The sequence below is a fragment of the Panthera onca genome, chromosome B1, assembly GCF_046562875.1.
Source record: "Panthera onca isolate mPanOnc1 chromosome B1, mPanOnc1 haplotype 2, whole genome shotgun sequence".
Taxonomy (NCBI): Eukaryota; Metazoa; Chordata; class Mammalia; order Carnivora; family Felidae; genus Panthera; species Panthera onca.
The window spans coordinates 92,083,366-92,100,389 of NC_138342.1; the positions used below are offsets into that span (position 1 = coordinate 92,083,366).

The 17,024-nt window shown below is 40.9% G+C and overlaps 1 protein-coding gene across 2 annotated transcripts in view; it reads right to left on the reverse strand.

Moving 5' to 3' along the window:
- Positions 1–5,341: 5,341 nt before the first annotated feature.
- ELOVL6 (ELOVL fatty acid elongase 6) overlaps positions 5,342–17,024 on the reverse strand; it is a 145,228-nt gene continuing 133,545 nt past the window's right edge. For both annotated transcript variants that reach the window (XM_060654433.3, XM_060654431.3), the window contains exons 4-5: positions 15,360–15,511; positions 5,342–8,381 (exon numbers count right to left, since the gene is read on the reverse strand). In XM_060654433.3, coding sequence (XP_060510416.1) covers positions 7,957–8,381; positions 15,360–15,511 — 577 coding nt within the window. In that variant the 3' untranslated portion in view covers positions 5,342–7,956. The remainder of the gene's footprint in view (positions 8,382–15,359; positions 15,512–17,024) is intronic.

Sequence of the window (17,024 nt, forward strand, 5' to 3'; positions counted from 1 at the left end):
GCTTTGCCCATGCAGAGGAGGATGGCTGTTCCCCCAATTTGTCTCCTGGAGACATGCCTGGCCCCTGACTAGCGAACCGGGCCAGCTTTCTCACACGGCACATGTGACCAAGGGGAAAGAGACATCCTGCCCCACAGGAGAGCAGTGGGCGGTGGTCGCCTGCTGAGGACTGCTGAACCTGGCTGTGCAGAAAGCAAGACTTCAGGGCCCAGCAGAGAGATGCAGTAGCAGCTGGGCCTGGTGGAAAAGGGAGGGAGGGAAGGAAGTGAGGTGGGGGTGATGGCATAACAGAAATGCCTGACAGAGGCTGCGAGACTCCCCTTGGTGGTTTCCAGAATTAGATGCAAAGGACTTGGCAGGAAGTCAGAGGTCCTGCATCAGTGGGAGCTACAAACTGGTAAACCGTTGGTCTCTACAGGCTGGTGGGTCCAAGGGAAATTCACGTTACAGGTAAATGAACAAATGAGTTGGCATAGCTGCCTAAGTCTGTTTGGAAGCTCAGTAGGTTTATTTATGTTGTCTTAATTTGATTACTCTGAGACGAAGTTGAAGTTAGAACTGCTTGTAATTTGGAAACAAAGTGCTCGTTTTGCGAAAAGGCTCTGGAATTTTATAGTAACGCACATAGAACTATGAACCGTGGAGGATGCAGGAAGAGTGAACACTGCCTTCTCTTTGTAGAGAGATATTGGCTGCCTTAAGAAACACCCATCAGAGTTTTCATAAATAAAACATAGCAGAGCAATGCCCAGTGTGTGTGTGTGTGTGTGGGGGGGGGGCAGTTTTCCCTCTAGTATGAAAGGAATTAGTGTAGTCGATAGAAAACGAGGCTGTGTATGAAAGCCCAGTGTGTAGCACAGGGTTTTCACCCTGGGGGCCTGAAAATACCAAAGATAGCAGAATCCAGGAGTGAGATCGCAGCGGGGTGGGGGGGTGTCAGGAGGGGGCTGGCACATGTGTTTAACCCTTAGGTTGCAATGTTGTTTTCGTAGTGTGCATGTGTATGATCTTTTCCGCACAAATACATATTCTATGATGCATGTATAAATAAGGTGAAATACCAAAGGTTACTTCTTTCAGTTATTATGTACATGAAAAACAATGAAAAGCAGAAGAAAATGTAAAAGGTGACAGCGTAAAATGGATAGTGAATTAGATATCTCTTTTATATCGGTAGGATCTGATCTTTTCCTGACCCAGAGCCTCTCATCTTGCCTAGAGTCTTTTATTAGTGACATGATGTTTCAGGACAGCATGGAATGAGGCAGACAGCACATGCAGAAGCACGTGTGTGACTATCCAGTTGTGTGTGTGGGGGGGTGGGGGGCAGGATGTCCATCCCCCCATTGTGGACATCCTGCCATCACCATTGCTTCTCAGCAGGGCCCCCTGTAGACTAAGGTGTTTGGCAATAACTGAGACCCTGCCCCAGATCTGCCAGGACTGGAGATTAATCAGCTATAGACAGATCAGTGGGGAGCTCTTAATTATTTTAACTGTCCTGATCATTGATTTAAGGCACTCCCTGACTCCAATTAATTTCATTCACTTTGAAACAGCAAAAAACAGCCAAGAGTGCTCATGTTCCTGAAATATTGGTATTCGGATCCCATTCTTATGTTTCCACTTCTAGGAAGTCTGCTGGAGTAAGTTTCTGGGTTTTGAAATAATGTAAGTGCAGCCTTTTTGTTAGCTAGATGATGATATAAAATGCTTTATGTTTTAATGCTTGCTTCATTCATCTCTGGAGCTTGTATTGTATCACTGGTTTTATCAGTCATTTGTATTGGGTTTCTGAGACTGCTATCAAAACGAGAAACACTCCCTATGTTTGCTTCTGCTTTTCTCTTTCTTTTTTTTTGAGTGAAGTTAATAAAATAATTTGAGAGTAACATGGAGTTCCCTGCCACCCTGCCCCATTTTATCCTGAGTTAAGAGCATACGTTAAATAGGTTAGAAAAGGAATATAAAGTTCCCTCTTTCTTGGGGTGGCTGAGTGGCTCAGTCTGTTGAGCATCTGACTCTTGATTTCGGCTCAGGCCATGATCCCAGGGTCGTGGGATTGAGGCCCGTGTAGGGCTCCCGCTGAGCATGGATCCTGCTTAAGATTCTCTCTCTCCCTCTGCCTGTCTGCTGTGCTTGTGCTTTCTCTAAAATTAAAAAATAAAATTTTTTTCTTATTTAAAAAAAAGTTCCATCTTTATTCTGAGGTGATGTAAAAAGAGGCATGTTCATAGCAATTTGGCTGTGGAAAACATCCCCCAAATGACAGGTTCTTCGGTGCAGGCCTACCCTTGCTAATAGTCCACAGGTGTGCAGGTAATGAATATGCTGTGCCTTCCTGGGGAAGAGGTGCTATGCTTTCAAAATATTCTCCCCCACATACATTTTGCCCTGAAACCCTTTGTCCAGTGACATGGCAAACTGCTTCCTAGTTCGGTGCCAGGTATTGGAATGTTATTAATATATACTCTACTTCTTCCAAAGGATTCGAATGGCAACAATGAAACTGAAGTTAAGAAGATGATGTTAAAATTCCATTCCTTCTACTGCTGTGACATTTGATTTAATGAGAAAATTTTCCTCATCTGTAAAATGGGTTATCCAACTGTGACTGTCTGCCCCATGACTGCTCTGGTGAGCTAATAGGTCTGGAAAGCACGTAAATTAAGAAGTGTTGTATCTGTGGGATCTGTAGTTGTTCGGGGACTACGTCATTATTGAGCTCTACTTGAGACCCCCAGTGACTCACCTACGTTCCACGAGAACATTGGTGTTAAGTGTGGAGTGACCTTCCTGAGATTTCTGAGTAGGCTGTAGTGTCCAGGATGCCCCCTTTGGAGTGCCCAGAGCAAGAGATCAAAGAAACCAGAAACATAGTTTGATTTTAAATCAAAAGTTATGACTTTATTTTAATATACCAAGAAAAAATATTTCTTTGAATGTTGTGAAATAAGCACTTGAAAATAACAACTCCAACATTGCTGTGATTTGCTCTGTGAAGCTTCTGTGGGTGAACTTCTATCTGAACGTGCTCTGGGGCCCCTAAGAGGCTGCATCTCTCAGCGGTTTTCAAGTTAGCAGCAAGCAGCCTCCTACCTGAACATGCCCGGACAGACCTGCCTGAAACTGACATGCCTGGGGAGCACAATTAGGCTACTTCTGGAGAGTTCTTGATATCTGCCCACAGAGAAAAGTCTCAAGAGCCAAGTGTTGAGAAATTGTTTAAATACCAGCATGAGTCAGGACCCCTCGATCCTGGCCTAAGTGGGTTGCAATTATGGCTTGACCCTGACTTATGGGACCGGTTTCTTGAATTTAACGAGTTGCTTCAGAAGTTTACTACAATGTAGTTTTGGGCCTAGATTTCCACTGAAGTGTATCTGACTGCAAGACTTTTGTTTGCCTGACATAAAATTAAAATGCCCTTATTATGACCTTTCCAAACCCACACATGGGTGTGCATGCATGCTTTCTCTTCTATTGTCAGAACAACTTCTGTTTCACTTTTTTCTAAGTGTAATTCAGGAGGAAGGGAAGCCTGGGAATTACTGTCTCCCCTTCTATGAGCCCTGAATTTTTAAAGTGAGGATGAGGAAAGTTAATGGGATGATTCAACAGGCTTGTGAATATTCTTCGATACTCTGTGCGGGTGTTCTTAGCTATGGGTTCCGCCATGTGGCTGGAGGATGTTTATAATTGGGAGTCTGTCACAACTGGCATTCAAAAAAATGCTATAATGGCACTGACCTTGTTTTGCTCAAGTATTGGGTACCAGCAGACCAAGGCCGTCGGTACGTTGGAAACTGGGTCCTAACACTTCATACTGATTGTTGGCACAAAGAGAGTATCGCTGCTTTATTGGCTCTCACTTCAGTGTGTGCGTACTACAGGCCAAACCCTGTAGTGCATTCTCAGCAAAATCTCTTCTTGATGGTAATGGGTCTGAGGCGCAAAGAATCAGATCTTGTGTATGAGACAGAGAGCACTTAACAAAGCTACAGGAGACAGTGACTCACGGGACGAACTATCATCCTGAACTGATAGCAAAATATCAGTGGAAACAAAAAAAAACCTGAACTACTGGAAAGTTCTGGGATTCCATCATGGAATTTTCACACAGTTACACTCTTGGGGACAGAAACTTTTTCAGGGAAACAAGTGTCTAAAAGAGACAGGCATGGACCACCACATACATCTCAAAGCACTCGATTCTGGGATCAAAGTCTACTGGATCTTCTCCACTCCACTACCAGCTCTCTTGAATCAGCACGTGGCCAATCCAACAACTCCGAGAGAGAGCAAAAAAAAAGCCCTCAGGATGTGCTGGAGCTGGCATTTGTGTGACACCTGGTCTCTGAGGGGAGGCTGTTTTATCAGAATAAAGAGAAGAGAGTAACCTGAGCACGCTGTCTCTCCCAGGTAATTTTGCAGTCTGGGAATGAGGCCAGACTTCTGGAGCATTCTACTCAGTGTAGTTTACTCCAGGCACTTTGTTTCTTTGATGTGCCAGGTTTTATCACAAAGATACCACATCTGATTTAGAAAAAAAAAAAAAAAAATTCTGTAGATCTCTTTCCCAGAAGTGTTCTACCATTCTGTTCTGCAAAACTCCTACCCAAATGAAGTTTCTGATTCAGGCCAGAACCACATTAGTAGAGAGGTGGGGAAGTGAGAGTAATATAATCAATCCTTTCTTCCCCCTTAAGCAATCTATCCCTCCCCCCTAGTTTTTATAGTGGAGTGTGACTAGAAGGGTGAGGGTAAATTATCTGGAATAAGAATCTTGATATAGGATTTTAATTTGGTACTTTGGCCTGGCAGGAATTTAAATAGTACAGTATTTACTCTTTTCTCATTAGCAAAACTAGAAGGCCCAGATAAAACCTCCAGAGTGTTTTTCATTAGAATGTTTTTCATTGCAAACTCGTAGACTCGGGTTGATACTCAGACCTCAGGCATCAAATTGCATGCACTTATATATGAAACGAAGGATGTTTGTTTGTTTTTCAACCCAGAAATGTTTTCAACATGGTGGGATTGGAATGCAGTGGAAAATCTCCAATAGAAAGATAATCTATTGCAGCATAGAGGGGCAGTTCTACAAACTTGCCTGCCCAAGTTTTTCTGGAATGTTAACTGATAGTAGGATTATCTATGTGGCAGTCAATTCTCTGGTAGGATTCAGATTTGCCATGGGCTAGTGGTCCAGCCTCTTATCTCGATATAATTAAGTAATCAAGCCAAGATGTTAAAAACATTGTATTGAAACTGTAATACCAGAATTTTTTTTTTTAAGGTTTTTTTTCCTCCCATGATAAACATTGGAAAAGCCTTTAGATATATTTAGCCAATTCAAAAACTATTTATTAGACATTCAACCTGTAAACAAAAATTCTAAATTATCTCACAAGTGAACACAAGTATGAACCTGTATCAAGATAAAAGTGCTTTGGAAGCATCATTTAGAGTCTATTTAAGGTCTATGCTCATTTCCTTATTCTAACCTGCATTGAAGGATCAATGATAAATCAATGGATTCAATAATTAAATTAAATCAACCAGATAAGCTCTAACTGGTCCTTCAGTTAAACTCAAGTCAGCTGTATTTGGCCTTTTTCTCATTTTAATTATTCTGCTCCTTTTCTTTTATAAGGAAAAAAAAAAGCATATTGCACAGTATCATGGATTTTCAAAGCTCAAAATAACATTATTTGCATCCTAAGAACCTAGTAGCTGTTATAGCAGGTCCCACCTTTTTAGCTCATGCCTGTTTTTGCCTTAATATCACAATACATCCCTCCGTCAATTGTCTCTCATCTCTGGACCAATGTCAAGACATCATAGACTGTTCACAATAATTTAACACAGATGTAACAGTTTCCCTCCCCTGCAAAGCCCCACCCCCACCCTGGGTCTATCAGTCATGACCTGGTTTGCATGGATTCTTTGTTCATTGTTCAAGCCATTCACACAGAATGGGATAAAACTTTATTCTTTTAAATTCCACACATAAACAAGATGCTGAGAAAGCCCTTGTCATCTCTGACAGAGAAGCAGAGCAGCTCTGTTTCATGAATGACAGCACAATTAAAGCTAAAATAATATAAAAATAATCTGAAAAATCCCTTTTACTGTACACTCTCAAATAAAGCAAGAAAGATAAACAACAGTTTTCCTTTTCTGCTAGCCAGAAAATGTGTCTCTATGCATTTGGGCTTTGAAGTTGAGTGTACCCCACATCTGTGTGCATGTACGTGTGGTTATGTGTGTATAGTCTACACAGTGTAGCTGCTAATCGTTTTCATCTAGTTTTTCTAATCATGAAGCTACTTAACCAATTAGAATACTAGCATATCACATTGAACAATTTTACATAATTGCTTCTTTGAAATACTAGGAATGTTTACACATTTATTTGGCTTGTAAAGGACTGAAATATTACAGATAATATTATATTATCTAGCTTTTTTTTTTTTTTTTAAACAATATGGCTCTTAATAAATTGATTTTCTGAGTTCCAGAGCGAAAGTCCCTTTTAAAAAAATTTCTGAAGCGGACTTGAAGCAGGAAGAATGTCTTCTGATTTGGCCAAAAATATGACGAGTATTTTATATCATTTAAAATTTGAAGGATAAGTCTCTAAGGGGCCCTTTGTTGTCAACTGTTCAGCCAAACTTGCCATGAAGTGTCTGTTGAAGTATCTCCACTTGACCAGCAGAGGGCACTTTACACACCTCTGCATTGCTTAGGCAGCAAATGCAGAGGATGAGGAAACACAGTGTTCACCCAATATCAGGAAGAGCCCTGCAGATTTCTTTTTGAAATTCACAAAAATATAGAAAATATGGACTGTACAACAGGGTTTCATTTGGAAAGTTATGAGTGTGTGTGAAGTCAAATAGAGAGGGGTATGCGTAGTCTGTTGTATTCATCTTCGGCCCCCTACTTTCCCTCCTGTCCTTTCCCCTTTTTCCCAGCTCAAGATATCCGGCTGGATCTTTTCACAGGTAGTACAGAATCCATTTTCAAATCATTTGGTTGAGTTTTACCTTTTCTATTCTGTATTTACTCTTCGGTTCCAAAGCCCAGGGCAACTGAACCAAGGATAATCCTTTCTAGCTCATTTCTGAGTAGAAATTACAGTTAAACTATCAGAAATGCTCCATGATGGAGCTGCCCCTTGAGGAACTGGGCTGTGTTGTTTCCATCCTCCCAGGAAGAACCTTGGAAAAGTATTGTGCCCCGTTTGGTTCTAGCAAACCCACACTAGCCTGAGCCTGTGCTATGAAGGGAAAGATACCAGTCTTTCTCTGAGTTGAAATACAATTGTTTACATCTGTTTTCATGAGAGGTGATTAAGACATCTTTTCTTTTGGGGGCTACAGCTACTAACCTTTCTTTAAAAGGTTTTACTTTTCGCAAAAGCATTATTGTTCTAGATACACACCCTGTGTCTCTTCCATTTTATCTATTCTATTGGCTCCAGTTTAGTGTCAAAAAAGATTAGAAAGGATTGTGTGTGTATGTGCTCGCACGGTTTTTTAAGTAAACTTCTTTCATTCTTAGAGAAATATAACACTTAGTAAATACGTTTTTTGTTTTTTTTTTCATATAGTGTTAATAGCCTTTGTTTACTTTCTACTTCTCTCTCTTTCTGTGCCTCTGGCTCACTTTTGTTCTCATTTGTCCTAGAACTGACAGTGAAAGGGGAATGGGGTTTTCCAGCAGCAGTCCTTTGAGATGGAGGTGCACTCAGTGAGTCCTCACCCAAAAAGGATCATAAACTTACTGGGTTACGTCAACCTAATTATCCCTAAGCTGCCTTGGGTTTTGTGTTTGCTCATGTGTTTTGTTTTGTTGTAGCTGCACCATGTGTGATTCCTTGTGCCATTTTCTTTTGTCTATTGTTTTTCTTGATGACCCTGAGCTATGGCTTTCTCCTCAGTTCCAACACTATTCAGCCTTCGTTGTTTTCCTCATCTTGCCGATGTAGGCCTCAAAGAAGAAGTGGCAGAAAAGCACAAGGTAGCTGAGGTACATGAGTGAGGACCAGAAGATGTTCTGAAAGTGAGAGTGACACTGGTCTTGCTGCATCCAGGAGAAGACCAGGTAGTTAATGACACAGCCCATCAGCATCTGAGTGATCTGGGACAGGGTGATGAACATGGCAAACTTCCGGGAAACTCGGAAACCTGCCGCTCGCAAGGCATAGTAAGAGTACATCACGGCGTGCACGCCATAGTTCATGGTCATAAACCAACCACCCCCGGCTACCATGTCCTTGTAGGAGTACCAGGAGTACAGGAGCACAGTGATGTGGTGGTACCAGTGCAGGAAGATCAGCTTTTGCTTCCTCAGAATAATGAATATTGTATCTCCTGAAAGACAGAGAAGGCAAAAAATGTGCATGAGCCCCTTGACCATGACATAATGGTAATTCACATTTTTACAAGAAGGTAGGCATCTTGAACTTGCACTTGGGCGTGGCACGGACGGGGTTAGAATCCGGGAATGGCACTAGCTCTGTGAGCTTGGGCAAGTTACTTATCCTCACGATTTTCCAGTTTCTGTAAAATGGGGATGATGGTGGGGATACCAACAGTAGCTTGGAAATGTCCGAGGACTAAATAAGATAACCAACATGCCCTCTTGACACATGGAAAACACTCGATAAATGTTACTTTCGGAAACCTGTTTTACACAAAATCTTAATAACTTTTGATCTAGAAGGGCCATTAGCAATCATGCTACCCAATTTTTAACTCGGCCATACATTTTAGGAAATATTGTCTGGAAGAGTCAAGTGACTTCTCTCAGATCATTTATCAATAGAGACAAACAGATTAGAATTGGAGTGCTCAGCAAAATGTCCTTAGGTCTCTCTAGAGTAGGAAAACCATTTTTCTTTGGTATATGACAAAAGGTACTCCTCTCCTAAAAAACATATCTTTGTAAGCTCCCTGTAAAATGTGAAGCCTCGACATACAGCAGTTGGAAAAGTAAAATGTGAGGAAAAGACAAAAGCAGAGAGAGAAAAGTCACCTTTTACCCAGTTTGCTGAAGTAAAATTTTATATCTGAAAATTTTATATCAATGAATCGAATGATTAAAAACTTAAAAATGACACACATTTTTATGGAGTTAACTTTGAGAAAGCTTTCCAGGATCTATTAACAATATTCTCTTGAAGAAAAAGACCCCTGTTTCTAAGGTAGGAAATTTATGTTATAGACGCTAGGATTCTGCTCAGGTAGGTAAATGCTATTTATACGTAATGATTCTCTGAAAAGCCTTAAGGATTCCAAAAAATATACTGTAGAAAAACTTATGTGAAAATGGATGAAGAGCAAGCTTAGTCACAAATACACATAATTCCATAAACAATTATGAAAGAAGTGGAAAAGACATTGGGATGTGGGACAAAAACAGGATGTATGCTCCTGGTTCTTCTCTCTGGTTCTTCTCAGATATAGGAAAACTCAACATCCTTTGCGACCTTTGGAATTTGATTTGCTTTGCACAACGAGAACTAGAAGGCCCCTCGTCTCATTCTGAAATCTAATTAAGCACAAAGGGAATTAGTACTTACCCATGTCTTATCCCTTATATACTTCATGGATGCCCTAAAACATTTAACACTCGGAAAGGTCAAAGAACGTGAGGTCTGGGTAAGACTTTTAAGGTTCTGATGGTCATGGTTGGAATAATATAGGTGGTGTCCCATTTCATTCAGCAGGAGCTATTCGTTTGTTTCTCTACAGAATTGTTAGACATTATCACTTCATATGTGTTTAGAACAGAAAAGGACAGCTATCAGTTGCTGTATTTCTGAACATATTATCAAATTTTCTTGGAAGTCCTTTTTTCTCTTATGAGATGTCTGGCATATTATGCCTTTAAATGTTAGCCAGACTGATAATGATTGATGGTGACAGTTACTCTGACTTGTATACTTAAGGGACAGAACTGGTATCAGGAGACCCGGGGTCTACTTCTTAGTGTTAAGCTGTGCTATTTTTGTGTGCCTGTCAAAGATCCACTATTTCTGTGTAATTACTACTTTGTGCCTCCCTTGGCTCAGTAAACTATAATGTAGACACAATAATTCTAGCTTACTTTTGTTCAAAGTGGAAAGAAGGTAGAAGTCCAAGGAATTATATGTTAAAAACAAATTCAGTCATTCATAATTGAGAAGATGTTTTTTATGAGTCTCGAAGCATGAACAGAAATGTATATAATCCACCATGACATCCAACCATGTTGCAATAAAAGTTATTTGCTGTAAAGTAACAAGCACCTCATCCTTTTTAATTCTTTTGATTTTTAACTCTAGCATCACTTTTATGTTAAAACTGTATTGTCTAAAGAACAATTTCAGTGTGAGGAGAGTAATAGGGGACAAAAGACAGACCATATTAGAATAAGCTAACTGGGAACCAAAAGTGGGGCCTAGAGTTCTGGAATTGAAACTTGATTTGTGTTTTTCCTGTCTAAGTAGGAGTCTCACATCTCACGAGTAGGGGGCATGATCTGAGACACGTTAGGTATTTCCATTTAAATGGGGGAGCTGGAGGTGAAGGACATGTCATGAGAGCTATAAAACAAAATTAATTTGATTTCATTTATGATTTTTTTTTTGAACAGACAGGATGGCAGGTGGAGTAATGAAGATGGGATTTCCCAGTAAAGGTCGTGGAGCCTCTCCGGGCTAGTCTCCAATGCCCTATTAAGGTTAGTATCCCCAAGGAGGCTGCTGACCTAAGGAATGGTAGATTCTCCTGGGCAAGGGGAAGAGGAAACTGGCGGGGTTCCAGAAGGGCTTCCCTTAAGACCACCTACTTTTTTTTTTTTTTTTTTTGGATATTGCAGCTGAGATGCAATGTCACACCACTCTGGAAGTTATGAATTATTTTTCTTCTGGGGAAACAACATAATCTCACAGTTGACTTGTCATGAGCCCGTCATGCCATGGTATGGTATTGACAGGCCTGCCAAAAGCTACAGAGTGACCTACAAATGCAAACCAAAGATAGGGATTGTGTATTTATTTGATGTTGGCCAACCAATCTTTTCTGGCCAAAGGTCTGGTTGGCATCATGGAAAGAATGTTGGCCAACAATCAGCAGCGGGACTCTCGACTCTCAGACGCTTCAGCCACATCATGTATTTTAGGTACCGCTGGTTCGTGTTCTCCCTACCACTGTCTAACTACTTTTGATTCAGCTATTTTCAGTCTGCAGGCAGGGTGTGCTCTTCTCATTCCTAAGTGTCCCTTCTGAACTGTACCTTCAGCCTGTGTGCCTGTTAAGTACAGGTGTCTGTGCGGCTTTGGAGAAGCCCATCAGCATTTGGAAACCCCCGGGTTGCTCACAGTCACCAGGAGATGGACAGCCCACTGTGCGTGGTTTGTCACAGATGGCTATACCCCTCTTCGCAGAGTTAGCTGGAGCTCTGCTGAGTCAGAGTTTCAAAAACAATGACGAGCTCAACTGTGCAAGGACCTAGACTCAGAGCAGATGTTTCCAAGTTTTCACAAAAGCAGATCTCAGCAGCTTTTCATATAATTCAAACAGTAGGCGCGCAAAGATTTTGGCACACAAAGCAGGTTGGCGGTTCTCTTCTCCTCATTTGTTGTAATAGATCGTAACTCTATAATTCACTGAAATGAGCTCCCTGTTTTCTGCTGAAACAGAAAGCCCTTCTTGCTATTAAGAGTTGAGTGAAGGAGGAATGGTGATAGGATTTGATGGGTGGTGGCGAATGGGGAAGATGAAAAACTGCTAGGGGCGGATGATGGCGATGTGAGTAATTCAAGTGTTCTTAATGCCACAGCGCTGTATACTGAGAATGGTTAAGTTTTACATTATGTGTATTTTGCCATCCCTACCCCACTCCCCCCTCCCCCATCAGCCCCCAAAGAAAAGTATAGTGAAAACTGCAGGCATGTAGGTTTGAGTGGGAAAACAGAGTTTCAGTGTTGGACACAGAAGAACTGTTCCTTCTCACAGGAACCTTTTCTTTCTGCTGCACATAAGGGAGTCCAGAATCTTAGGGTACTGAACAGCAGAGCTTAGGACCTAAAAATAAGAAAAGTTCTAAATAATCCAAGTGGATAAATCTTTATTTCTTTCCTTTTTTTTTTTTTTTAAGTTTATTATTTTTTTTTGTTTTTTAGAGAGTGAGTGGAGGAGAAGCAGAGAGATAGGGAGAGAGAGGATCCCAAGCAGCCTCCACACTGTCAGCGCAGAGCCCGAGGCGGTATCAAACCCACGTGAGATCAGACCATGCTCTGAGCCAAAATCAAGTGTTGGACGCTTAACTGACTGAGCTATCCAGGTGCCCTGTGGATGAATCTTTCTTAACTAAGTGGTAGAAACAATGTTTTCTAAGAATGAAAAAATTGAAAAGGGTCTTAACTTCCAAAATGAACAAGAAGGCATTCAAGAAACATGTTCACTGAATTAGGGCTAGGGGCTGGTGATCTCTTGAGGCACTCAACTGGTACTGATTTTTGGATCTATTTTGATTCAACAGTTTAGTTTGGGAAGGCCATTGTCAATGAGCTCCAGACTATTCAAAAGGAAATAAAACATATTTTAAAATAGAAAAACAAAGCAGTCTGACCATGAAAATATGTATATAATGAACCTGAAACTACATGAAGAATGTCATTAAAGAACCAGATTAAGTTTAGGATTCCCGCCCCCCACCCCCGCCCCCCACTCTTTAGCCCATTGTCAACACTTCAATTCTATATTTTAACTATTAAGAAATGGAGTGTTTGATATCCAACCTACAACCCACTAAGATGCATGAGGCTTCTTAGGGAAAGAGATTATCAAAACACTGGCACAAGGGACTACAGTACAGCTCCTTCTGGGCTCAAGAGGGAATAGAATTGTGTTCAATTATAAGGTCTACCTTGGGGCAGTGGGGAGTGGTGAATTTGGGTCTAGATTAAATAAGACAGGTGATTAATTAGCATCACCTGGACTAACACTCTAACAAGACACAGGATAACAGCACAAACACCTCTAAAATGCTTCACCAATAGTTCTAGTCTGGAAATTTTAACTCTGTCCGCCATCCTAAAACTTTGATGTCAATGTGGAACAGAAGATAGGAGGACAGACAGTAGAGGTCTACTCATGTCTTTGAAGAAAAATGACCACTATAGATAGGTTGAGGTGGCTCTTCGATAAATTATTCTAAAGGTAGAAGGGACTATTTTGAGTTTCAAGTCCCTCAAATACAATGGCATAAAATTCAGAACACAGACAAGCAGCGTTTGCAAGGAAAAGGATTTCTAGAAGCAAAGACTGAGTTTGTTTCTTTGCAATTTAAGGCTTAAGGGCCAGAAGCATAGAAGCACCATTGCTGATTTGAAAAAAAATACGTTGAGCGTAGTAAGGTAGAAATTGTGAAGAGTGTTCAGTGGTGAACATGTTGGGGGGGGGGGTTACATGTTTCAAGTATTCACTGTACTCATATATTTATGGTCAGTTTTGTATCAAAAAAGATGGGGTGGTTCAGGATCCTTATTATACAGTATAAATTAAGTCAAAGGGATATGATATTTCTCAAAGTGAATAGTTCTCAAACATTAATAATGTATGGATTTTAAAGAAAATGTCACAAAACCCCAGGGGAATACATGAGAATGCACGCTCATATTCTTAGACCAACCCCTGTTTGAGAAAAAGTAATCTGCCTCAGAAATTCTATGAATCTAAAGCATCACTATGAAAGAAATATATCTGGCAAGACAATCTTTTATTTCATCTATAAATGCAAACACAAAATTAACATGTTCCCATAGAATTTTGAAATTCCTAAAAACACATCTGTTTTAGGCACTGTGTATGGCTCCAAGTTTGGAAAACATTTTTCTAGTCTAAGATTTGACAGCTTGTGGTCTCAATTCAAACATGAAAAAAATAGCGTCCTGTGGCCTGGTTCATAAAACTCCTATTCTAAATTTCTTTTTAGATGGATTAGACATTCTATTCCAGACTCTATTAAACATCCATTGTAGGTGCTTAACATAAATATATTAAGTGAATGAATGAATACATCCATACTAATGCATTTCACCCTAAGTCTGCTTTCATAGACTCTGCACACACAACGGTGATCTACTTATTTTGGAGAGGACCCCTCTCCATACCCCTGCTTTTCTTAGGAAAGGTTTTCTGAAGTTTTCCTTGTCTTTGATTTGGGAAACTAATAGTCAAACCAATAGTTCAAATCCATTGCCAGTTCTCTGTAGGCAGGATATATAAAGCAGCTGGTAGAAAGTGGTAGATTGTCAACATACACATCAGAGAGATCTCACATCCCTTGTGAACAGACACAGGATATGAAGTAGGGACACCTTAAAGAAAGACTCTGGGTAGTTTGTATTGTAACATGGCTTACAGTGAAAGTACAACCTCTAACCCCCTTTTTAGGAGAAACAGGAGAGGGAATACAATCTATAAATAAATATTTTGAACTAAATAATACAATTCTTAACTCCATATAAAAAATTAAAAAACCCAGAGAGTAGGTGTTCCCTGAGGATATAAACCAGTTTTGAGATGATGACCAGTACTGCTCATGGATGAACCCAGAGTTTATGATCACCAGCAGATCACTTTCTCCGACAGTAAAGATATTGGTGAACTACATCCACGTCAAATCCTTAGTCACAAATTTTCCACAGTTTCTGCTAACCTATGCCACACTTGTATTCAAGACCATTAAAGAGTTGAAGAAGAAGAAGAAAAAAAACACCCTACATACACTGGGAGTTATTTTGGATTAATTTCTAGAAGGTGGGCCATATTCCTCTTCTCCAAGGCCCGTTCCTTAGATGATTAAAATCAAACGTCAGAAACCAATGCTTAGCATTTGTTACTTAGAACATGAGGATACCCAAATGAAAGGCTAGTTTCTAGATCTGAATCTAACAGCAGGATGAAAGTATGCTTCCATGTGGGACTGGGAAATTGCTGCATTGTGAATTTTCCTCCATATTTGCATCTTAGCACAGCTGCTAATGTGCTGGACAGAAGGGGCCACATAGATTTTATATGCTCTGGCAGTGTATTTTCAGTAGTGTTTGGAAGTCTGCATGTTTACATAAACTATTTTGCTCTTTGTATATACCATGAACAATTATTGAAAAGGAAGGAAGGAGGGGAGAGAAGAAGATAGCGGAAGTTAGTTAAGAACTCTCAAATTCATTAATTATAACTTTCCTGCAACCAATAAAACAGGGCCTTCAAATCGTTTCTTTGTTTTAAAATAAATACTGTGGGTGTGTAGCTACCAAGGGGGGTGGGGGTGGAAACGGAAGGAGAGAAGACACTCACCTAGTTCGGGTGCTTTGCTTAGCACAAATGCATAAGCCCAGAATTTGCTGACAGGTCCATTGTAAAAACTCTGGTCACAAACTGACTGCTTCAGGCCTTTGGTCATCAAAATGTACACCATATAAGCACCAGTTCGAAGAGCACCGAATATACTTCATAACGAAAAGAGAAAAGAAACAACATTCAGGAAAATAATTTCATTTCTGACATTACTCACACTTTGAAGACTGTCTGCCGCTAGTGGGAAAGAGGTATAGATGACTCATAATCATTTGCATTTACCCAGAAGCATCTTAAAATGTTTTGTAAGCAAGAGCAACAAAACTTCTTCGCAGTGCTTTATTCTGAAAACCATACACAATGCCACTTATTCTTCATCAGCAGACCCCCAAAAGGCCATGGACAAGGGGAATGGATCCAGGGCAGGCTCTCACGAGGAAGTCTAGTGACCTCTGTGTTTCAGCTTGAGGAGAACTATCCTTTGGGGAGGACATGGGCTTGGCTGAAAACTCTTGGAATCATCTCAAGTCTGTCCTATTGATGAGGTTTTGGGGCGATGGCGAGGGGTCTGGAGCCGACGACCAAGAAAGAATTCTTGAAGACATCTTTGGTGCAAAAAGGTGATTTTGTTGAAGCATGGGGAAAGGACTTGTGGGCAGAAAGAGCTGCCCCGGGACCACGAGGAGAGACTGGTTACATACCATGAAGTTGCGGGAGGTAAAGTCCAGTGGAAGTTTCCAAAGAGATTTTCATATGCTAAAGAAGACTCACAGGATCCTGGAGGCCTAGCTATTGTCAAGCTAAGGTTGTTTTTCCCTCTAGCAAAGCATTAGCATTATGACAGTAGGGAGTTCCTGGAGAACCTTTTACTGCGCCTGCCTCAAGTATTTGTCAATGGGCTGCAGGTTATAAGGAGATTTAATTTTATCCGCCATTTCCTTCTGCCTTTGTTTCCCACATCACTATGTCCAATCATTTTCGAAGTCCCCGGCTGTATTGCTTGAGTATCTGTTTATTTCTCTCCACCAACTCTTCCTTTACTTTTGGACTGGCCTCATCAATGTAGACCTCCATGGCATCTTTTTGGACCCCAGCAGCAGCCTTTAAACCACTAATATCATTGGTTACCCTTTTCTACTCTAATCTGTCTCACAGAAGCCAGAAGAAGGCTCAGCTCTACTGTCACCTCCTCCAGGAAGCCATTCAGGTTCACTCCTCTGAGCTCTCCATAACCACATACTAACACTGTTCAAACTCCGTCATGTGTTTGTCTCCACACAGGCATAGGTACTCAAAGACTGTTGAAAAACAAACCGACTTATGACATTTTTATTAAGGAGCCTTTAAGGAAACAGGAGAGCTCTGGAATGTGTTGAACTCGGTGAAGCAACCCGAGGTGTGAAACACCTTTGCAGCTGGAACAGGCAGCCTCTGTTACAGACTGATCCCCCAGGCATATGTGCCAGACCATGCAGACCACACGCATGACAAAGCAAAGCTGGCAGACCATGTGGGGAGATGTGCTTGGCCATCATTTTCCTGGCAGCATCCCCTTCAAAGGTCTAAGTCAGTTAGGAGATTAACCAGTGAACAACTGTTGAAGTGAGTAGCAGCCTCACCACATTGGGAAATAGGAGCTTTCATTTCTCTTCAGAGGCACTATTG